Source organism: Chaetodon trifascialis, chromosome 24 (assembly GCF_039877785.1).
Source record: "Chaetodon trifascialis isolate fChaTrf1 chromosome 24, fChaTrf1.hap1, whole genome shotgun sequence".
Lineage (NCBI taxonomy): Eukaryota > Metazoa > Chordata > Actinopteri > Chaetodontiformes > Chaetodontidae > Chaetodon > Chaetodon trifascialis.
The window spans coordinates 8,879,594-8,903,657 of NC_092079.1; the positions used below are offsets into that span (position 1 = coordinate 8,879,594).

General features: G+C 42.6%; 1 protein-coding gene across 5 annotated transcripts; it reads left to right on the forward strand.

The window, feature by feature from the left end:
- Positions 1 to 1,698: 1,698 nt before the first annotated feature.
- On the forward strand, positions 1,699 to 23,758 carry LOC139327807 (poly(rC)-binding protein 3-like). Of its 5 annotated transcripts, none has more exons than XM_070957802.1 (13): positions 1,699 to 1,799; positions 11,868 to 12,036; positions 12,188 to 12,211; positions 12,312 to 12,344; positions 12,444 to 12,560; positions 14,197 to 14,328; positions 14,562 to 14,690; positions 16,033 to 16,176; positions 17,825 to 17,866; positions 19,344 to 19,422; positions 19,952 to 20,010; positions 20,768 to 20,937; positions 21,722 to 23,758. In XM_070957802.1, exons 2-13 carry the CDS (start codon positions 11,962 to 11,964, stop codon positions 21,774 to 21,776), a joined length of 1,059 nt encoding a protein of 352 aa, XP_070813903.1. In that variant the 5' UTR covers positions 1,699 to 1,799; positions 11,868 to 11,961; the 3' UTR covers positions 21,777 to 23,758. The 5 variants fall into 5 exon arrangements, with proteins under 5 accessions (XP_070813903.1, XP_070813906.1, XP_070813905.1 ...); XM_070957805.1 differs by having other exon boundaries at positions 19,955 to 20,010; XM_070957804.1 differs by having other exon boundaries at positions 19,347 to 19,422.
- The last annotated feature ends 306 nt before the right edge of the window (positions 23,759 to 24,064 follow it).

A 24,064-nucleotide genomic window follows, 5' to 3' on the forward strand; every position in this document is an offset into this window, starting at 1 on the left:
GTGAAGTGAGTAGGTCTGTCTGCTGGCTGGTTGGTACACCACGTGGATCCAGAGTGAAATATCTCAACAACTATTGGACGGATCGCTGTGAATCCCAATGGTCTGAGTCACATTTGTGGTTTTGACAACTCTTGACAACTTTCCAATGGATTGCCATAAAATGGATCGTCACTTTTCATGTGTCCAGCACTGTGTTTCCAGGAGAATCTGACAATGCGCTGTTATCCTCATGTGAAACGTTATTATCAGGCCTCCATCCCCTCTATGACAGCCGGCTTCTCACTCCACCCTCCAGTGTGGCTGTTCAGAACAACTATAAACACTTTTGTCTTCTCACATGATTGGACAACACATCATACAAATGACCTTTTCTAAGGTTTTCCTTATAGCTTCAGTCTGCTGAACCCCTAAATCTTCCTCTCACACCATTTATGTTTGGCCTCAGTTGAGCTTTGTTATTTGAAGGGCCAATGAGTAATCAATAGAGGGCTAATGTAGAAGAGCAGCTTCCAAATACAGATTTAAGCATCCAGGCACAACTTCACTGAAGACACAAAACTAAACTCTCTGACATTTTCAACAGAAGACAGACCTGTAAGCCGTTTTATCTCGTCTGATAGCTGTTTTTATTTCTCTGCCTGCTTTTTCTGATCATTTATTGCATTGGTTATCTGCTGGATATGGAATTATAGAAGTGAGCTTGTGTAAAAAAGCATTATAGATTTGGATCTCAGATAAAACAACAGGGTTCAGGTTAAAGAACAAAGACGGTTCTTTGTTCTGGAAAAGCACTAAACAACTAAATTGTGTAAACTGAAAATGCACTGCCGAAAGCAGAACCATAACAGTGAGTTTCATCTGCGTAGAAGAAGACCAATCAATGCTTCTGGACAACCACAGATAAATGTAGATTTCAAGAGTGCAGTTACGTGCTTGGATACACATTTTCAGAAGCTGCAGTCAGGTCAATTCGTCATATCAGTGATGGGATGATGACTTACTGTTGATCCGGTCAATGTGTTAAGCAGAAAGATCTAAAACACAATTTCTATGAATTGTTTTTGGACTGATACCCACTTAAGTTGGCTGGCTGCGGTCCAGGTCGCTAACAGTCAATGGTGACACGCTGCTGGTTACTCATGGAAAATTAATATTGATCGCAAAGGAAGTTCTGGCAGAAATAGCTCAAAGCCAATACAACCCGTCACTTCCTCTCTCTCTCACACACACACACACACACACACACACACACTTTTCCCGTGACTTCCTGTTTCTTTGACCCTTTTCAACGTCTTCCAGTTGTAATCTCACTTCTCTGGTTTTCCACTTTAGGAAAATTACTTTCCCAGATTCAGACAGATTTCAATTAACTTGCATAACAAACTTTTTTCACACGTCATGATATGATTGGGGTCAACCCAGCCACTCTTTTGTCGCCATTCTCTTGCATCCATCAACCATCAGCTGGATTGACCATTACTGTGAACTCCCTCACTCTCTCCTTCACGCCCTTCTGCCTCCATTAGGACCCTGGCACCCTGATAGGACACATGGGTGGCTAAGAGTACAAGCTCTGGTCGGGGTGGTGTGGTAATGAGGGGGTGGGGGTGTCTGTGCATGCTGGATCAGCCTGAGTTCATCACCTTGCTGGAGGCCATGGGTGGGGGGTTAGTCAATTTATAGGGCCCTGGGAGCTGCCCCAGCCCTTAGTGTGCCCATAATCTGCCATCTTGGTCCTAACCTCCTAACCAGACTGCACCTCCTCTCTCCTGATAAGGAGCTTCCCTACATCTTCACCGGTAAGCAGACGGACCTTTGACCTAAAGAAGTGCTTTATTAAAAAGGGCTGAGAGAATGCAAACAAGATTTATTTTTCGGTTTCAGCCTGATATAGAAATCTTCAGCTCACAAATATTGTTGATTTATTCACTGGGGAATTTTGTATGAACTGTTTTTTTTTTTTTTTTTTCATTTAGATGGCTTATTATGGCCCTCTAAGCCATTAATACTGCTCCATCAAACAATTTTTGACAGATTATATGTCATATCTCAAAGGACTGAGGACAGAGTGCATTTAGCAGTAATGAGGATTAGACTTCACTCAATTATACAAGAATGTTATGCAAACTAGTTTTTTTTGTTTTTTTTCCAGGGCTGCCACCAGTCTTGGTTTTGGGTTTTGAAGGTGAGCCAACAGTGTCGTTGGAATATAAAGCAGATTTCCTCTGACGTGGTGCTCTATTTTACCCCACACACTCGTCCTTTTATGATTCAATGTGGAGCAAATTTTATGCTCTATTTGTAGTTTATCCCATGGGCCATTTTACAGTTGGGTGGGTAGGTAAAGGCACGGTTACCATTTTGTGTCGTATAGGTAGAAAAATTAAAAGCGTGCACATATCAGGAGCCTCATTACCAAGTACTTATTTTGCCTGATGTCTGGCTAAGACTGGATTTTGCATGGAGAGCATCTGCGTCAAATCAAAACAATTGACAGCGAGGTGAAACACGTTCTTCATTGTCTGCATTGCCCCTAATCCAGACAGCAAAACCCCACTGTTTGCTTTTCCCTGGCAGCTCCCTTAAACGTTCTGTCACTGCCGTCCAACCCTAATAACGTCAGATTAAGCTCTGCACACAACTGTCCATCTGACATGAGGGCTGGATTTGTGCTGGATTGGAAAAGCTGGATGGGATGCCTCCAAAGCTCCGTAATTCTGCACATACACACTCACAGATCGACACACGCACACACACACACATAGCAGTAGATTAAAAAGCAGTGAGGCTGGAGAGGATGTGCATGTCATGGTGGTGTGTTTGTGCGCTGTTGGGGTTGTGTGCATGTCTCTGAGTGCGTCTGGATTGACCTCTACTTCTTTCAGGTGTTTGGTTGCATCAAACCCAAAAAGTTTCTCAACTGCAAGTCCCTCACGGCTTTGAACCGAAGAAAGGCATAATTTGAACAAGGAGCTGGGTTATTTTGGTGTCCATTGTTATCGGCAATGACAAGGACGATGATGAGCTTGGTGGGTTTCAGGGGTGCTCGACCCGACCCTCCCCTGGGATAGACGAGCGCCCCGGAGGCTACAATTCTGAATCAGACCACCTCATCCATGCCCCCGCAATGCCCGCGTGCCTCACTGGGCATGCCCCCCTTTTGTTGCAGCCGAGGGAAAGGGGGGCGTCTGACAAGGCGGTGGGTGATGGTCACCCAGATTACGTCTCATCATACGGCCTATTTACACTTTACACCGAACAGTATGGCAAACAGTAGCAACAAAAACTGCGCTCTCTGAGGATGCCAGTCGGTTTCGTTCCATCATATAATTTCGAGAACTGTCACGTGTTCCTCTGGTCGCTCATGTGACCCTGTGATACCGACCAATAGGGTGGCGCGGTTTGTCCTGGGCAGAGCAAAAGGAAGAGGAGAAAAAAAAAATCATTTTGCCTTTTGCGATTTTTAATCCTGCAACGCTGAAAGTGGTCGTCATCTACGGTATCCTGCGCTACATAAAGGTAAACTCTCCTTGTATGGCTCTTACGAAGAATTGTTGGGTAAATCTTGGGTCAAGGTGTTCTTTAGCATTTTTTCCTGGATTGCTAATATTCAAATGCATAATTTATTTATTCATTACAAAAAAAACTGAACATGGTTTGTGGACTTCCAAATCAAACTGTTGAGAACCTGCATGAAAAACAGGTCCATGCTGAGTTGCGAAAGGCCATTCAATAATTAATTAACTTGATAACTTACCCACAGTCAAAAATAATCATTATCCTGGTAATGAGCTGTGTCACAGTATGACTTATTGATGTAATGTGGTTATTTGAAGCAGATCAAGTTAGCGTTTTCGGAACTTATCAAATAAGGTGCCTGCATGCAGTGTGGAAATATTTTGGTTTTCCTCAGAGAATAGTCAATTTTATGCTCAGTCGCTTTTGCTTTCAGGAGTCTCTTGATTATAATTGTTTGGGTGTTCATCGCCTTGGCTTAAATTCAAGCATGAGCGGTTTCATTGTTGAAGAATTGCTCCTGAATGAGCAACATGAAACAAACTGCTGTTTATCTTCTGCTAACTGTGAAGCTGGACCTTATTCACTGTAGGATTGATAACGTGAGTGGAATTGATACATCAGCCGCCCCCCTTCAAGATCATTATTCCAATTATCGTCACAGTGATATTAGCGCTGCTGATGGCCTTATTCTCGGCTAGTCATACACCAAAAACGTCATTCGTCATTACCTCAAAAGCGAAGTGCTGCGTTCGAGTTGAAATACACCGATGAATAACTCCTTTGTTTGGGTAAAAGCTTGCCGTTTGGCAGCGAGATCAACAGTGAAAGTGTGGTAGTGGGTGATGATACTAAAATACAGCAATGTCTGAAACAGGTTTGGAGGGAATGACAAGAACAATTAGTGAGAAGAGGGGAAACCAAAGAAAAGCTCGGCTGCACGGCCAACGCTCCACGTATGGAAGCCATGACTTTGTGACAAGCAGTGATCTCACATTACAAATTGTGGCAAATCTAAAATGGCCGACTTAATGCTCAGCTCTTAGCACCGCATTCACAGCACAACATGGTGTGCCTGCATTGTAAAGCCCTTTACGCTGTGCCACAGCCGGTGCCGACTCACTGGAACTCCCACCCCCCCATAGTTGACTATTTTAAGCCAACACATAGTACTCTGCGAGGTACTTTTAAAGCTACTTGGTGATAGTTGGTCCCCGTGTCGTCTTTGCTCGTTGCATTCTCTGATTTGACTGGTTGTGGTGGCCGGGGTTTTGATTGTGATTTAGGCTGAGCTATCAGGATGCTGGGCTGCTGATGTGGGCTGACAGCTCTTGAGAGCACTGTCATACTGTAGTGGCGTATAGGAAGGCCGATGGGGTAGAAGCCCCCCCCCCCCCCCCCCCCCCCCGCCGCCGCACCACACCACATACAACAAAAGCCTGCGCCAGACGAGACAAGAGCTGCTCATATACCAGTAAACTGAGGGCGAAATCCTCAGGACTCAGTGCAACTCCTCTCAATTTCCTCTCTCCTTGATCTGTCTGCGGTTACAATTTCTGACAGGAGCGACCAATTATTTACCATCCCTTTTCTTCCTCCTCCTGTATTCCTGTTGCTTTCCCCTCACAAACTTTGTCTCAAAGAGGCTTTTTTTTGTCTCCGAGCTGAATTTCACGAGTTGAGAGAGGTCCTGAAAGTGAGAAGTTCCTCCATGTGGAACGGAGAGGCTTTGAACAGAGCTCATGGAAACATATGGATCAACGAGGTCACCCTCTGTGCTCCCCCTCTGCTGGCCTATATGCACACTAATTTTCCTTTTGTTCGCCCTTAATTGGAACACAAACACGTATGTCGGGAGATCTCCCCGGTCGTGGCTCTAACATATTGGCTGCATTACAAGTAAACCTTTTCTTATGGTTGAGTCGATTAGCTGCACACGTCTGCAGCTGAGTTACTATTTCTATTGTTCTGTCACCAATCATCTCCAATACCTGCACTGGGATTTACAGGAAGCATATGTGGTGTTTTGGCATGTGCTTTCATTGGTTAGAAATGTCTTACTTGCAGTGATCAAGATTGAAAAAGCTCTGGAATATAGAGAAAACATTCAGCACGGTTGCAGCATCCTTGGATTCTTCACATATTTTTACCTTTTCAGCTTTAAAAGCAGGTTATTTAATGGCTGTGCACAGGTTACCTTGAAGATGACCTTGCCTTGTGCTGCATTTAACCAAAACATGTCCTCTTAAACTTTCTGAGTCACCATCCATCACTGGAACACAGCAAACTGCGCATGAACTCTGAGGGAAAAGGCTCAAATTGAAAGTACAGTGTCACTTTAAGATGTTTCAGGAGCTTTTGCAACCACATCTATTTTTAAAAGATGGAGAATGCAGCTGTTTAAAGTTAGCTGCAAAAGGTCAGAGAGCTCAGAGTTGGACACCTCCTTTAATAGCATGTGAACATTGCAGATAAACTTAGTTTGGGTTTCATTAGGACTATTTTTAAGGGCCAGTGTGCTTAGCAGGAGGACAGAATGAATCCCTGCACTGGCGTCCCTCCAAATGCAAAACATCACATGCAAGAAACTTAGAAAATCAGGACGACTTTGACCATTAAAGCAAGACAACCAGCAAGGAAAATCCAAATTTAAGGGAGCTAACTCGATTTTGCATTGTGTCACGTTTCCAAATTGAAGAGAAAAAGAGGCACCAACCTCATTTTTCATGCTGCTTTCTCGTTTTCCCCTCTCCTTTACATTCTCATTGCAAAAACCTTGTTCATCCATTTATCCAAAGAAACTCTCACTTGGAATTTAATGCTCGGTGTTACTACAAATGAAGAATTTTTGCTCTTCCCATGCATTTGGTGAAACCTCTGCCTTGCAGCTCAGCCTCTGGTATACAGTCAGTTAGGGTTTTATGTCAAAACGTCATAATGACATATCTGTAGATATGTGGATTAGGATGGAACAGATGAGAGGAGCTTTGGCCTAGATTAGACTGCCGGCCGTCCATTTAATGATTTTCTTTACAGGATGTCTCTCTTTCTTTCTGTCTGTCTGTCTGTCTGTCTGTATGCAGGCTGTTTTATCGACAGTGTGTGAATCTGTGCTGGCTTTATGGAAACAGAGCGATATGAAAACTTATTTTAAAACAAGTTGCAACACACTCATTTAACCTAGAATCAAAAAAAAAAAAAAAAAAACTGGTAACAGGCCGCTCCCTTCTCACAGGACATAAAACTATCGACATTTCAATTCATTAATGGCCTTTTTCTTACATTTTCTGTTTTTTTTTTTTTTGGCATTTTATGGGGGACTTAATTTAATAGTTTGTGTCATATGCTTACCTAAATTTACCCTGATCTGATAGAAGCGCGGAATTATTTGCATAAATCTCCCATTTTTGCAATTTCAGCACAGCTTTTAAATGAACTAAATCGAAGAGCGATAAAAATGACTTAAAGCTAAATCTTTTTTGCAGAAATTCGATATTCTCACCTCCGAAAACCACAACAAATGACCAATAAAAGTGTCTCCAAGCTAAAAGAGAAATAGGTCTTCAACTTCTTTTGTTAATCTTGATATTTTGAGATGCAAGCTGCAGCTTTTTCACGCTTCACATCAAAGGGGTCAAAGCAAGTTGATGGTCACTTAGCTTGGACTGCACAGCTGAGGAAGAGGGGTGTCCAGGTTTATATGCAGTGGTGTAATGAGATGAATCCATATCTGCAGCCTGCCTTCTCCCTGTCACAATTAAACAAGATATACAGGCTTGAAGCAGCTAATAGTGTCAGTGCTCATTAACGATCAATAATTTCAGCTCTTTCCAGCTCACCAAAGCATCTTACAAATGCACTTTCACATGCCAAATATTGCCCTTAACTTTGCTTTTTCATCCACTTGCGAGTGTTTTCGCATCATTCACACTCCAGCGGCTCCAGATAAGAGCAGCATCTCCTCATTGTTAGGAGTGCATAAAGAGATATAAAGAGGGACCTTAGAATCAAGTTCTTCAAGAGCGGTGCACAAGTCTTTTCTGTGGCGAGTGCTGAGCAGACGCAGGGAGATGGGAGACGAGGGGGTGGGCGGGGGGGGGGGGGAGCCATTTTGTGCACTGCGTTGTCCAGCCGAGCGTAAAGCGTGATTAATTCAATAGCCGCCATAGAGGAGGAGGCTAGCAGCGCTGCAACACCGAGCATGACCCACTTTCCCCATCAGATGTCATGAAAAATTCCCTGCCATCCCTCTCTGTGGTTCTCATTTCCCCCTCCAACTTCCTGCCTGATTAACAAAGAGACGGAGGAGGAAAATTACAAAATCGATGCAGGCACATGATGTTAGAAATGAGTGTCCACAGAGCAGGGATTCCACCCCTGAAATCTGCTAAAAAACAAGCTTTGAGGTGGATGTTTGGTCGCTTCAAAATGCTGCTTTGAGAGTAAGAACTTCAGACCTTAAAATAAAAAAACTGGCTATTTGCTGGAAGGTTTTAGCCCATTGGGGCAAATGATTCACAGGGCCTTGACCTAATTCTATTATGCTACAGGATGTATGAACAAAATACAGTCTGAGAGAGCAACTATTCAGCTCTTAACGCTGACCTGGTTCATCGCTGAGGTCCAGCAGACTCGTCTTTGCTGACCTAAATGTACATTTTCTGTGTCTTAATCACAGAGAGGGATATTTCTCCATTGTGCAAGAGTGGAAACAGGAAGTAGCTACAGGTCTCATTGTTTCTAAAATACAGGTGAGAAGGCATGTGGAGATGTTATTTAGTCAACGGCATCAACTGTCAACTCTCTTAAACTCTTGAAGTGTCCCTGAAAGGGGACGAGCTCTGGGCCATCTATCGTCAACGTTAGCTTGAATCTCATCGTCAATCTTGGAGGGTTTTTTTCCTACCCCCCTCTCCTGCCCCTGCAGAGGACCTGCACCGCTGGCTTGGGTCTTAAACCCGGATTAAGGCTTTTTATGTAATCTGGTCTCCTTTGGGAGATTGGAGAGACAGCTGGCAACAGAATCCCTGTCCTTATCTCTCGAACCTCCCCTGGCCTCCGACCAGCACATCCCTCAGCTCTCAGCGCTGCATTCATCGTAGATTAGAGGAGGAACGATTTCTGGAGCCAGTGGCTGATGGTGCGGTCATACTCGTGCAAAATATGTCATGTTTAACTTATGTGTGGGTTAAGGTCGAAACTGTAAAAGCAACACAGCAACTGCAGCTGGAATAATCAATTAATAGCGGGACGCAACGATTCAGAGATCCTGTTTAAATCCCTGGAGTCTGAAGTCCTGCTTCATTTTGCAGACTTTCACATACATTTGCCTTTGTTTACTGCCTTTTAAACATATTATCTTACTCAGCTACAAGTCTGACTGCTCATTTTCTCTCTTAATTATTGCATAAAGCTGTCAGGAAGCCAAATTACAAGAAAAAAGACAAAGGCGCCTTTGAAAACCGACAAATCTTCACTGATAATTGCTTCATACACATAAAAAGCTGTTAATTTCCATGTAAATTGATTTAATCCCATTGAAACTCACTATCAGTATTAATAATTCAGAGTTAAAAGATAAAATACAGTGTGTCTCCATGATATTGAAATAAAGTTGTGTTGCCATAAATAAAAGATGAAAAAATGTTTTTAAGCAAACTCACCAAAACTGTGTTCCCAGCCTCTTATATATGAATTTCTGGTGGTTTTCTTCATTTTATATCATAATAAACTGAACATCTTCTGGTTTTGGACTGTCGGCCAGACAAAGAAAAACATCTGAAGGCTTCATTTTGGGCGTTAGGAAACAGGTTTTTGACATTTTACAGATGAAACAATCAGTACTCATCAGAGTTATTTATAATGAGATATGTAAATGTGGCATTATCTTTAGTTTATTTTTTTTTTATATTTGTTTATTTGTTCATTTATTATTTGGCTTGTCTACATTTAGATGATGCTGCTGCTGTTACCACTTTGCTTTCATTTATCATCACAGTGAACTGAATATATTTGGGTAGTTTCCTCTTATTATTTATGTTTATCAGGCGCTCCATGTCAGCATCCATAGACGGCGTCTTGACTCACATCATCAATCTTTTAGCGGCTTTTGAGCACACAGGGCATCCGGCTAAATTTGCTCCACCATAAATTTGCTGATGAAAGTTCAGGTGTGGAGATGCTGTGGGCGCAGAAGGACGGGCCTGCACGTCTCACAGCAAATCTGACGACTTAAAATTATAAACTTTATTTGAGCAGCTGCAGGCTGAAGCAGAGAAAAGTCACTTTACTCTAAGTTGCAGTACAAAGTAGGAAAGAGTGCAAAAAATTAAATTCACAATGTACATAAAGCCAAAAATCTAAATAACAGAAAGACTGGAAGAAGAAATATTGCCGATCTTCCATATTATCTTAATCGTGAATGACCCTCAGTGGATTAACATGTGGTTTTAAACATTAGAAATGTATTTAATGGTTGTTTTCAAGTGAATATGTGATATGGCAGCAGGGATTTTACCGGCTTAGTCTCAACAGCTCACCTACCATCACCTGTCCCCTGCAAACACAGCACAGGACCACCAATGTATTCAACACGTACAAGTGTTCAAGCTGTTAAATTAGACTCCTCTTGTGCCGGTCACGAAGGCCTCGACAGGCTGACAGCAAGGTCAAGCAGTTCAATAGACAAGCCCTGAACCTGCCGGAGCATCCAGGCTTTGTGCCATCAGTCCGATTATTCCGTGGATGGCGTTTGACTCCTCTCATGTCTTTGCTGCAGAGCCCATAAGTGCATATTCCATCAGCTAATTAGCGATCACATGAGGGAGGGAGGAAGGAAGGGGGTCCGTTTCCACATAGCAACAATGCCTCTGATTGGCAGACAGTGACTTTATCTGTCTCTTCAGTCAAGGTCAGCTGCTTTAGGAGCTTTTCTCCCCACAGATCAGCTTCTAGTGAACATCATTTCCTCATATCTGGTGCTGAGATGCTTTAAGGGCTGTTAGACGTGCAGGTTCATGGTGATTTTTGTGTGAAATACTTAATCCAATTACAAAAATAGTAAATATATCTAATATTAATTCCTTTCAGCTCACATTTTCAGGAGCAGTCTCTCACTCCAGACGCTTCATGTATTCATTTATCCCATTGTCTTTATCATCAGCAATCATTATTTCAGCAGTCTCACACTCTAAATGTATTTGCCTTCGAACACATCATTTATTCAGATTCACTAACAATCATTTAAAGGCCATCGTTTAGATCCATCGACTGATGCTGGGTGATTCAACACAATCTCCCTTTATAAATGCCTGAAGTTTTAAATGTGCGCTCCCTGTACCAGATTACAAATCAGCCAGCAGTGACTGCACTGCATCCAGGGCTCAGATCCACTTCCAGGACTGCGGCGTCCTCTTGTGGTCGCTCTAGTTACTGAACGCTTGAGTCATTACATCACTTGTCAGCCAGAATTAGATGTGTTCCAGCTGAAATGTGCTCGATGAAAATAAATATGGCGCTCGACGTTCGATGGCTCATCTTGTGACTGAAGAGACATATGCTGACCTACATTTCAATGGCTTTTATTGCCAACTGCTGTGGTCTGCGTCAGTGACCAAGATTGTTGGAGCATATTTACATCTTTTACCTTGTTGTGAGGGTAAAAAATCTGACGCAGTTAAGCCCTGTTCCTCCCTCTTTACTGTCTTAAAATACTACGAGGCCCCAGGTTTAGCTGTGTGGTCATCTGATTAATAATACTAGTTGAAGATTATAGAAAGTATAAGCACAAAACTGGAATAATAAACTAGATTTTCAGCACCTCTGGTGATGTCCTGGAAAAAATGCAAAAAAGCTTTCTCGTTTCTGTTCGTTTGTAAAGTGCTCGAGTGGTGAATAATCCAGTAACTTTCAGGAAGAGATGTTCCAAACAACTAATCTCCCTGATGTTTAAACACAATCTTAAACTAGTCTGAAAGAAAGAAAACACTCGGAAAAGAGTCAAAATTGCCTATTTTAGAGCCATTTAAAATCACATTCTTCAACAACAGAATTGTATTCTAAATGCCACCATCCTGTCATTTAAATATACACATCATTAAAATGATAAAAAGTTTAACTAACACAGGTTGTAACGTTTAAATCGACCACTCGACTAACTGTGCACATCCCTGCTTTTGCTTCCCAGCTCTCCGGGTGTCATCCAGCCTTGTTCTAAGCTGTTTTTCTTCCATTTATACAAAAAGCTCCTCAGTCGAACTTTATTTCAGTCGTTCTCTGCTTAAAACATAACCTGTTACCCAGCGACATGTGACCTCAGGCCCTGCTCATCGGCTTCACTTCCTGTCTGTCAGGTGACCGGTTGGCTGACTCCACCATCACACTCGCGTTGGCCCTTGAACTCCTCTCTCACGTGACCACGCCCCTTCCTTCACATCCAATCCCGACATGGAGCCCATCAAGGTCCAATCAGAAGGTGGACTGAATGTGACCCTCACTATCAGGCTGCTGATGCACGGAAAGGTACGAAAAAGGTTCTCGGCAATGAACTTCCTGTTCTGTGACGCTGGTTCTGTTTCCAATTATCTGTCAAAAGGTAATAGATCATTTCAAGGGCCCCCCCGGGACAAAATACACCTAACATTGTATTTGTTGTTTGTGTTTGTTCCTGCAGGAGGTTGGAAGCATCATAGGAAAGGTATTTACCATAAACACAACAAGCAGACCACAAAGCATCATAACACCTAAGTATCATAACAACTAAGTATCTCAATAATGTTCCTTTTCTTTACGTCCAGAAAGGAGAAACGGTGAAGAAAATGCGTGAAGACGTACGTAGAACCTTTCTGCAAAGAGTCCATTATTACAAACAGTCCCTCACATGTGTTTTTGCCTCATAATAATAATTATAATTTTTTTTTGCACTTCAGAGTGGAGCTCGTATCAACATCTCAGAGGGGAACTGCCCTGAACGGATAGTCACCATCACCGGACCAACAGATGCTATTTTCAAGGCCTTCGCCATGATCGCCTACAAGTTTGAGGAGGTATGACGCTCATCATCGAACACTGCAAAGTTTTTAATATGACGCACTAGTGCAGCAGTGGAGGAAGTATTCAGATCCTTTACTTCAGTAAAAGTACTGCGAAAATACTCTGCTACAAGTAAAAGCCCAGCATTGTGTATTATATCATTCTGTTATTATTGCTCATGCATTTATGTAAAAGCAGGATTTTACTGTCGCAGCTGGTTGAGGTGGAGCTCATTTTGAACTATTTTACAGAAGACAGCAACTAATTATTTTCTTGATTTTTTGATTCAACTGGTTGATTTGTAAAACTTCAGAACATAGTAACACCTTCACGAGGCTTGTTCTGTCCTTTATAAACCTCAAAGTCTTCAACATTTGGAATCGGGTTTGTATATTTTGTATGCAAAAAATGTCATCTGTAAAGCACAGGAGCCTCAAACTGAAGAGCCGTAGTTGAGTAAATGTACTCCGTTACATTCCAGCGCTGTGCTGTAGCGTCTGTGCTGACTCGTTTCCAGATGGAATACAAAGCAGGCTTGGCCCCGTTATGTAGGACAGAAATGTGCTGATCTAACCTTGCAGCACCCTTTGAAAGTGGGCCAGTACTGTGTTTTGATTTGGTGCCGTATCAGCACGCTTTCAGCTGGACCAGGCGAAAACGCCTCCAAAACACGACATACAAACAAGATTATCATCAATTTAAATGTCAAATATGAATCTGCAGAGTAACTCTCAGGAATATCGAGGAGTAAAAAGTGTAATATTTCCTCACTGAAACGCTCAAACAAATATAGAAATTAACAACTTTACCTCATCATGAAAACGGTTAATTTGAGCATCAGGGGCCTTTCGGACTGCATTGGATTGCACATGCTTTACAGTTTGTAAAGATATGATTCAAGAAAAAGAAAAATCAGAAAACAAAAAGAGTTATAAACTTTGCAAAACCAGCATTTAAAGCAGCTACAATTAATATTTTTATGATAATAATATATTACTGTGACAATGTGAACAGGCTTTTTAGCTCATTGTTCATCTGTTCAGCCCACAGCTTCCTCTCGCCGCTCAGAGTGTCATTTTTGGTCACAGCAGGGAGCAGATTTCAGAGAAAAAGCTACTGTCCACCACCTGCGCCTCACCAAACAGCAGACAGACACAGTGAGCGACAAGCTGGTTAACATGGCGGAGCATTTCGCAGCTAAAGAGTCAGATATTTCCCTCAAAAATTAGAGCTAAAGCAGAGCTAAACGAGTCAGCATTTGATTTGCGTTCAACAGATGGCCACAGAAGTGCTGCATGTGGAGACTAGCAACTGTGGGTCAAGTGGGACTTTAGCACAGTGCTTGACTAACTGTACTCTTGTTGTATTCCACCACTGATGAGCATGAAGTCAAACAAGATGCAACATAAAAACATGATGAAAAATACCAAAATATATAACAAGGTATCACAAGGGCTGCTGCACGTGGCCTTGTTACAGAATATAATAGTGATGGACAGATGGTAGAAATGTATGTTTCTGCTGCAACAATGTGACTTTAAGCTAAAGCTTTATCTCTTTTTCTACAGTTTCTACTGACACATGCGTGAAGGTGGATTTCCAAAAAGCCATTGCTGCAATCTTATAAAACCTGGTCTTTCCTCCCCTCAGGATATAATCAACTCTATGAGCAACAGTCCAGCCACCAGTAAACCGCCTGTAACCCTGAGGCTCGTCGTCCCGGCCAGCCAGTGCGGCTCCCTCATTGGCAAAGGAGGCTCCAAAATCAAAGAGATGAGAGAGGTAGAGTGCAATCACCTCTATAAATACCATAAGAAGAAAGATATTGCCATACTTTAGAGGAAATGCACCAGTTTCAGAGGGATTTCATTACCCGGACTACTTTGTGTTAATGGTGCAGACAGCACGCTTTAAAACCTGCATAATCCCAGAACTAACTTGTGACTTGAGTGTGTATTTATTTATTTGCTTTACGTATGAATTCAGATTGGAATGAATATTCTTCTTACCTTTAGTCCACAGGGGCTCAGGTCCAGGTCGCAGGTGACATGCTCCCCAACTCCACCGAGAGAGCAGTGACAATCTCAGGGGCCCCAGAAGCCATCATCCAGTGTGTCAAACAGATATGTGTGGTGATGCTCGAGGTACAACTGGGAAGGGAAAGGGAAAAACATCAAGGAATTAAGGAAATGTATTCACAATAAACATATGCTGATATGGAGTAAAGCAGTTTGTTTGCAGTTATAATCCTTAAGATTTCTGTGGGGCTTTAATGAATGTCCATCCATCCATCCATCCATTGTCTTCCGCTTATCCGGGGCCGGGTTGCGGGGGCAGCAGTCTGAGCAGGGACGCCCAGACTTCCCTCTCCCTGGACACTTCCTCCAGCTCTTCCGGGGGGATCCCGAGGCGTTCCCAGGCCAGCCGAGTGACATAGTCACCCCAGCGTGTCCTGGGTCTTCCCCGGGGCCTCCTCCCGGTGGGACATGCCTGGAACACCTCCCTAGGGAGGCATCCAGGGGGCATCCGATAGAGATGCCCGAGCCACCTCAGCTGACTCCTCTCGATGCGGAGGAGCAGCGACTCTACTCTGAGCTCCTCCCGGGTGACAGAGCTCCTCACCCTATCTCTAAGGGATAGGGTGAGGAGGCATCATTTCCTGTGAATCCCTCGAGTGTGGGAATGCAGTCTGAAACCCACATGAGAATGGTGGACAATGAAAAGAGGCAAAAACAGGGTTGGATGTTATGGAAATCTTAAGGGTTGTAACGTCAACACAGCTGGGAGTTTAATCTGCTGTGTAAAAGTACAGTAAACCTGCTCAATGTCTGCATCTGCTAATACTTCAAAACTGATGCATCTGATTTGTTTTTCTTAGTTTTCTGCCCTTCGTTTCATTGCTGCAAACACATTTGGCTTCCCAACGAGCTACAGTAACAATTGCAGCACGATCTATGTGCGATCTTGCAGGCTAAAAATGCCCTTTTTTTTTGCTCAGGCTACCTCAGCTGACTATTCGACACACAAGTCTTCAGGGCTGCACACTTTGTCTCTCTTTTTTCTTGCACCATTAATATTAATAATTATCTGCACAGCCAGTTCTCCATTGGGCCTTCATGATGGCACCAGCCATGGATGCTAGGAGATATGTGACATGACTGTAAGTCTCTAGAATATGGACCTCAACAGATGTTTAAATACAGTTTGTAGAGTCATCATTATCCAGTTGAAAGTGATGTTCCAGGTAAATCCAGCTTTAGTTGTGCACTGAACCACGATTTGGACATTTTCTGTCAGCATGAACACACAGTGAAGAGCACTTTTGTGTGAGTGTCACAGGTTGTCTTCCCTCAGGCACTGTCCCTCTCAGTTTATGCAACTTTTCTTTCTTTCTCTCCCTCTTTTTCTTTCTTTCTGCTCTAACACTCTCTCCACATCTCACCCTTCTTCTTCTTGCCCCACTCTCTCCTCCTTTGCTCTCCTCAGTCCCCACCGAAAGGTGCCACCATCCCCTACCGCCCCAAGCCTGCCTCCACCCCTGTCATTTTTTCAGGTGGCCAGGTAAGAGCAGACCCACTGGGGGCGTCCACAGCCAACCTCAGCCTCTTACTGCAGCACCAGCCACTGCCTGTTAGTGTCGCACCAGGTTTTACTCACTTCTCCTCCCGCCCTCACTCCCCCTCACCTGCCCCCGACTAGCATGAAGCCATCACTGCTGTTTACTGTGCCCTCACTGTCATCCATCACCTGCGGCCACTCAAACCAGAACTGGAAGACACGGCATTAGTCACGTAATGCAGAATTTGAATAATCTGAGTCAAGTTTTGGGGGAAATTGGCCAGCTTACCTTTTAATTGAGGAGAACTGAAGAGGGAAAACATCCCTGTGTTTGCTTTTGATGAGGACTCCTGCAAATCCTAAATGGACAGAGCAAGATAAACAAAAAAAAACTTGATGTTACTCAGAAAATTAAAAGCACTAAAAAAATTACTTCAGCACTGACACAACTGAAAAAATAATGCTTGCGAACTTACACAGTCAGTAATAACCTGGATCCAAAAACAGACACATGGTGTCACCTCGGGTACAATTAGTTCTACAGCAAGGCGATCAAAACAGACTCAGGAGCAGCAACAGGTGAGCGCATGACAGCAGAGCAGGCTCGACTGTGGAGGCTAATGGGAAGCAGGTGTGTCGACGGTCGGCTAAATCAGGCAAACTGTACAGGAAGGAAAACTCTTTAGAGGAAGCTAATGACTGGAGGTGAGGAGAATCAACACAAAACATCAACTCCAATCAACAGGGCTGTTATATTTGACGACAGTGCAGCTGCAAATGATTATTTCCAGTCTCAATTAATCTGGTGATTATCTTTGGTCTGCAAAACGTCAGAAGACACGAAAAATGTTCTTCAACAAAACTCTCAAAATTCACATTTTAAAAGTTCCTTTTAGGTAAAAAAAAAAAAAAAAAACACCTTTAAATCACCTAAAACGTGTGTCTAAAGCGTGAAAAAGTTCAATTTCCCATCACATAAGACCAAGAAAATCATACATAAACTTCCATGTTGATCAGCTGACTGATTAATTGCTTCAGCTCTGAATCTGACAATCGTTAGCATGCTTCATGTTGCCTTATGGCACTACAGTTGTCTGTTTATCAAGACTATAGTGATATTCTCATCAATTAACAGGAAAGCTGATGGTTAAAATTAACATATTTCCACTGAATTCTGGTTGGTTTTAAATTCCTATGAGAGACATTATTGAGAAAGCAACAAAAAGCCTCAATCTGGGGATCGATTAGTATTTTTCCACTGAAGCTTTCTGAGCTGACCTCATGTAGGTGCTTGACATGTTATTTTCTCTGGCTCCAGTGCAGCTCTTGTTGCTGTCTTGGCAGATACAATGAAAGTTTGCTCAGTTCTGACCTCTGTGGCCCCGATACCACACATCCAGCAGGCCATTCCTCCTCACAGGGCCGATCCTCTGGTTTCCTCCGCACCCTCCCCGTCACCTCCCCGCTGTCTGAGTCGTCCCTTATTGATTTAGTTCAACTGGATCTGATTGATGAATAGTAGGAGAACATGGCAGGGAGTCTATAGTGCATGACTTTCTTGTAATGTCGCTACAAATATAGCTGAGATAAAATGAGTTTCTAGAGTGCTTGAGTTGTAGTAATGTCATTTTTCTTAAATTACATGATTTATGACAGTGTGTGTTTTATTTTTGTGGGTTTGTTCCGATGAGATAACAATGAGCTCTTCTTCTGTTTGCAGGCTTATACCATTCAAGGACAGTACGCCATCCCACATCCAGATGTGAGTGCTAACCCCTGCAGGCAGTCCACACTGCACTCCCCATCGTTCTGTCTCACTGCATCCAAAATTTCTCTCTTTGAGTTGCAGGCTCTTTGCTCTTTCTGCACCCATATTAATATTAATTGTTAATATTAATACAGCTTTTTCTGATATGTAATTCCTATATCTTCTAACTTTTCTGACTCTTGCCTCCCTGCCCTTTGCCATTAAACCTCGTGGGGCTTGGCCTGAATAAGTCACCAGATTCGGCTGGAAATGTCAAGTTTTTGGAGTGATTTCCTTCTTTTTTCTTGGCAGCCGGTGGTTTCACTTCAATGTCGTGTATAATGCATTACAGAGCTGGGACCATTTTGAAAACTCCTCTTTGTTGTTGTGCGCTAAGGAGTTCTGCCATTCAAGGCTTAAATGGCAGCTTTTCAGTCACAAGCTATGAAGTCGGAAAATCAAAAGGCAAACAAGACGTCTCCTGAATTTAAAAGGTTCCTGGTTACAACTGCGTTCAATGCCATTTTAACAAAAACTAAAATCAACATGGAGGTCACTGTGACATTTATTGACTACCTGTAGGGGAGGAAATGATAGTCTGATCATCTACATTGACATTTTGTTTTCACTTCATTATTCAATTTGACATCATATTGATGTCACCTTTCCTTTTTGGACAACGGGGTTATTTTTGTACTAATCAATCATTAATGGTTCACCTGTTCATGCAGGTGACATCAGTTTTAGTCAGATGCAGTTGCTAGAAGCTGTAAATTCTCAAGTAGTGGCTGGGACTATTAATTACAACTGCAGAGGGCAGAAGCAGTCGGTGCTGTAAATATAGCTGCTGCTTCTTTTGGCACTTTTACGCTACTACAAAATACAGTTGTACATGAACACAAATGCACCTGCAGTGATGGAAATCGGACAGTGACTTATCCAGAACAACAAAGTGTAGAAAAGAGAGCCATGATATTGTTGAATTTATTCAGTTTAAGTGATGGAAATGCACATTATGGTTAGCTGGCAAGCACATTATTTAAAAATTTCAACAACCTCTACAACTGCACTGACCTCATCCACACTCTCTGTGGAGCCTCTGATTGGCTCGAATGTTTTTCCAGCTGAGGAAACGGACCTATTGAAATCACTGAAAGAATCAGAGATGCTGCCGGCGACACAGAGGACTGAAACCAGGCTCAGCAAAATACTCTAAAAGGACAAATAAGCTTTAGAAACATGCAAAAAAAAGCCCTTTGCACATGTTCACACAACTCAGGCCAAGCCCTCTCTTGGCTTCTTCTTCTGTCTTTCGTCTGTCTCTCTCTCTTGGTCTTTGTCCTTCACCTGTCTGTGCTGGTGTCCTCAGATCCTCTCTCGACTCTCGTAGCATTTCGGACAGACCTGTGCGTGCGTGTCTGTGCGAGCGTGTGCGAGTGTGTTTTTTAATGATGACCTCATAGCTCTGCTGTCCTCCTCCTCCCCCCCTCAGCAGTTGAGCAAGCTCCACCAGTTGGCTATGCAGCAAACCCCCTTTACCCCCCTCGGACAGACCACCCCTGCCTTCCCCGGTACGTACCCACCTACACGACGACCCTCTTTACCAAAGCTCCTTCTCTCGTTTTTACCTGTAGAGACAAACACATTCTCTTCCTCCTTCTTCTCTCTCTCTCTTCTTTTCCTGTCTCTGTCCTTTCTCTTTTATCTTCTTCTCGTCGTTCTCCTCCTACTGGTCTCTGTGGTGCACTGCCATTGACATGGCCTGCTGGTGGTCTGCTCTTGTTGATGTTGAGGTTTCTTTTGTTCTTTGGTTTTCCCTTAGTATCCTCTCTTTTAAAGATGCCTCAGATCATTTTTTCCCCCCACTTAGAGCGTAGAATTCAAACTGTCAGCGTATTATCTTAGTTATACAGTGTGTGTAGGCTCTGCTCAGGGCTGAGCCAGACTTTCCATTGACACTCAAATGCTACCGGTCAATAGAGAGAGAATGAAAAAACTCCAGGACTACAGTTCATCAATGCTGCTCCCTCAATGTGCCAAACTCTATTTTATGTCCTCTTCCTTCCCTCCTCTCTCTGTCTGTCTGCTTCCTGTGTTCAGCAGCAGGTCTGGATGCCAGTAACCAGGCCAGTACTCATGAACTCACCATTCCCAATGATGTGAGTACATTTGTCATAATGTGCAAAAAGTCTGTTCGTGACTATTTTTTTCGTCTTCCCTGACAGATATTAATCCCAAGCAAAACTGCAAACGACACGCTAGTTCAAAATAAAAGATGTGTCATTCAAGAACTGATGGAGCGTACATTTTTAAGTTATAACAGGCACTATTGCAGAGATACTGTCACACTTATTCAGCAGTTCTGATCATTGGTTGCCAATTTGTCAACACTGCGGAAAAACACTAAAAGAGATCCTCGTTTCAGGAAATCCATCATTGTTAATGTGTGCATATTTACCAACTCAGAATTCTTAATTGACTGGTTGAAATATAAGTTAAGTTCCCAAAATAGCTGCACGAAACAGAAACAAAGCGTGACACTGGTCTGGAACTGACCGCTATCAAAGCACAAATTCGCAAATGTTGCTGGACCACAATGTCAAAAACTCTGGTTTGTTATCTTTGAACATGGCTTCCTGTTGAAGTTTCCAGCGATACAATCTGACAGCAGTTCAGAGATCTTCCCTTTCCACGGCAGAGATATAGTGCAGCCAAAGGCAGTTGGCTTTTTAAAGTGAATGTCCTTAATGGAAAAGACTTGTTGGACCAAAGTAAGAAGTATTGTTACAGTTGAAAGGCTGACAATGACTGGCCTGTACTCACATACATCATAGCGAGTCCGTGTCTAGTCGGATATGGCATCAGATGAAAAATGCATTCTGGCCATCCTAAGTCCCGCCCCCATTTTCTTCCCAGCTAATAGGCTGCATAATCGGACGCCAGGGAACCAAAATCAACGAGATCCGTCAGATGTCTGGGGCGCAGATCAAAATTGCTAACGCCATGGAAGGGTCATCGGAGCGCCAGATCACTATCACAGGGACCCCCGCCAACATCAGCCTGGCCCAGTACCTCATCAATGCAAGGTCAGAACTCAGCGGCTGTTAAAGTCTCATTTTCAGCAGGACTGTGCAAGCTCCGACATGGATGTTTCTGTTTTGACATGGCAGAGTGCCCAATTAGCAGCCCTCAGTTTGTCAAGTTCATGCAAAAGCACTCGTTTCTCATCTTAATGATCATCACATCAAGCCTGGAAGCGTTTATCTTTGCTCCTCTTTCTTTTTTATTGCTTATTATTGTTAAATTTATTGCACTCTGTCTGCAAGTCTCTCATTATTTAATATTAAAAACCTTTCATTACAATGTGCCCTTTTGTGTAGGGGAAAGTAAGGGTGTGGAGGATAACCATAAAGACAACCACAACCTAACCCTAATATTACCCCAGTTTTTTAATTTATCAATCCATAAACCAACCCCATTGCTTATAGTTATAGCAGCCAGTTAGCATAGCTGAGCATAAAGACTGGAAACAGGAGGAAGCAGCTAGCCTAGCTCTGCCCAAAGGTAACAAAATCCACCTTCCAGCACCTCTAAGCTCACATATCAACACATTAATTAACACCTTTAATGAGGGGGATATGTGCTGGAATATTTCTTGGCCTGGAGCAGTGACTTCTTGGCTCTTGTAGCTGCATTGGCTGCTCAGATATTGTCGAGGGAAATTACTGTACATCAAGAGAAACATCACTGAATATAATCAAGGACTTTGCAAAGCATCCAACACCAATGTTCTTCCCGGGCTGGTTTTATTTTGAGCAGAATGAGAGCATAATAGAATTTGTTGCTTACTTTCCGATGATCCTCCGTCAGGTTTAGAGACGTGGCGGCCATGTGGAACGACCCATCTTCCATGACCACATCCTGAGATCCCTGACTGGCTCCTCCGTTTGGCCCTTTCCAATGACTGACCACCGCAGACAACCCTGATGAAGCCCTTCGGACTCTGGCTCTGGCTCTCCGAAAAAAAATCCCTGACCACCTTCCCGCCCTGGTTCAAAGTTGTTTATACATCAGAGAGGGTTGGGCGCTCATTTTTATTTCAGAGAGCCAGATTAAGTAAAAACTAAACAAAAAAAAGGGAAAAAAAAAAAAAAGAAATTCTCTGTTGATTAGGGTTTTTTTTAGAGAACTGTTGAAGCATGTTGAATGTTTATTAGGAACAACTTGTGTTAATCTCTTTTTCTCTCTATCTATTGCTTTCTCTCTCTCTGTCAGTGCTGCGTCATAGAACAACGTTTAAAAGTATAAAAAAGTACTCGTAAGCCATTGACAATTTTTGTAGCACGTAGTTCTTTGCCTATTACAGCTGCTCAGTGATGCTATCGGCAGAGTGTGTGGTGGGATGTAGCCCAATTATCCAAATTTTGATAATATAATTTGAAAAGAAAAAAAATTGGATTGTTCCGCTTTTGTCCTAATTTGCATCTTTGTCTACTTACGAATCCAGTCTCTACCCATGACTCTTTTGCTGCATCACATGACCCTTTTAAGCCAATGGTATCACTCCTAGAGCCTCCCTTCTCATGTTCATTTCCGATACTTACATTATTGCTTATATTGCATGTGTTCAGTGTTGTATCGTTGCGTATTTGAGTAAACCTGTTCAGTGTACGTGTTCCTTCAAATGTTCTTATTATATCTTTGCGCTCCTGTTATTTTTCCGCACACTTTTTCAGCATTTTTGGCCATTCACGTCTAGTCCTACTCCCTGCCCAAACAAAAAACTTTCCGACATAGCCTCCCTCTATCAACACCGATTATTAGTATATAGATGCATGAATGGGAATTAGTGAAAAATCAGTGGCTAAAACATGAACTGAAAAATTAAAATGATTGTTTACTAACTTATTATTATTATACTGTATTTGTTTTGTACAAAGACTTTTGTGACTTAGCACATTAGTCGACTACGCGGCGCTCATGCAATAGACTATTCAACACTTTACTCTGGACTGCCTCTGATGTGGGAGGAAATAGTTGGACTTAAAAGCCAAGTGTTGCGTCCAAACCTTTCGGCTTCTTTCCCTTGTCTCAGAAAATATTCGCCAGACCGCTGGCAATAAAAAAAGGTTGGGCTTTCGAGGGAGCAGAAACAAAGGGAGAGAAGCCGACTCTTGACAGCAAAGAGGACTAAACGTTTGGACGAAGCCGAATGGTATTTTTTGGGCCAAGGAATGTTCAGGGGTTCATTGGGGGGAACCCACGGGGTCTGGGCGGACGTGACCACTCAGTCTCTTTTTCAAGATTGTTCATCTTGTCATGTTTTTTTTGTTGTTTTTTTTTGTTGTCATATGCTTGTTTTGACGCATTAGGTTTGAATGTCTTTTTATTGTCACGACTATGTCAGCAATTTAATTGTTTTTATTTCAAAAAGGACAGGTTGGATGACAATTCCTGCTTCACTGGTTTTCAGTAAAACCAGCATGTATTTATTTATGGTGTGGTGATGCACATATGACTTTCTGTTTGTTGATCATGACACTTAAGCTAAGTTAGACTTGTATTTCATTTAAGAGGGAGGTGTGGATGGCATTTGGTATGATTCAGTATTTCAACCATCCCTCACCTATTCTACTCATAAGGACGCTCTTAATACTATTGGACAGCTTGAGTCATCTCATTTGCGAGCTTCAGCTGAGCTCAGTTAAGTTTTGACACATACAAACAGCTGTTGAATGTTATTGTCGAATCACATTATCTACTGTCCAACACAGCAACATTCTGCATTTTCAGTGTTTCATCATCTGCATACGTTACTTTTGTTTCATTTCCAACAGCCTGTGCTGACCTTAAAGGAAAAGTTTGGCATTTTGGGAAATACACTGATTGGCTGACGAGCCAAGAGTGAGATGACAAGACTAAAGACTAGAAACACAGTGAACTAAATCAGTTTACCAGCACTTAAAGCTACAAGTTAACATGCTATATCCAGTTTGTGTAATGATCGGAGTCAAGCTTGCAGTTTTCCCTTGTTTTTATGCTTTATGCTAAGCTAAGTGAAGCTAACCATCTCCTGGCTGCAGATTCATATTTACAAACTGCCATCGGCTCATCCATCTCTCAGCAAGAAAACGAACGCACTTCCCAAAATGTCAAACGCTAACTTTAAGCGCTTTGGCGACGTATGTAAATGTTATTATCTAAATGGACCAA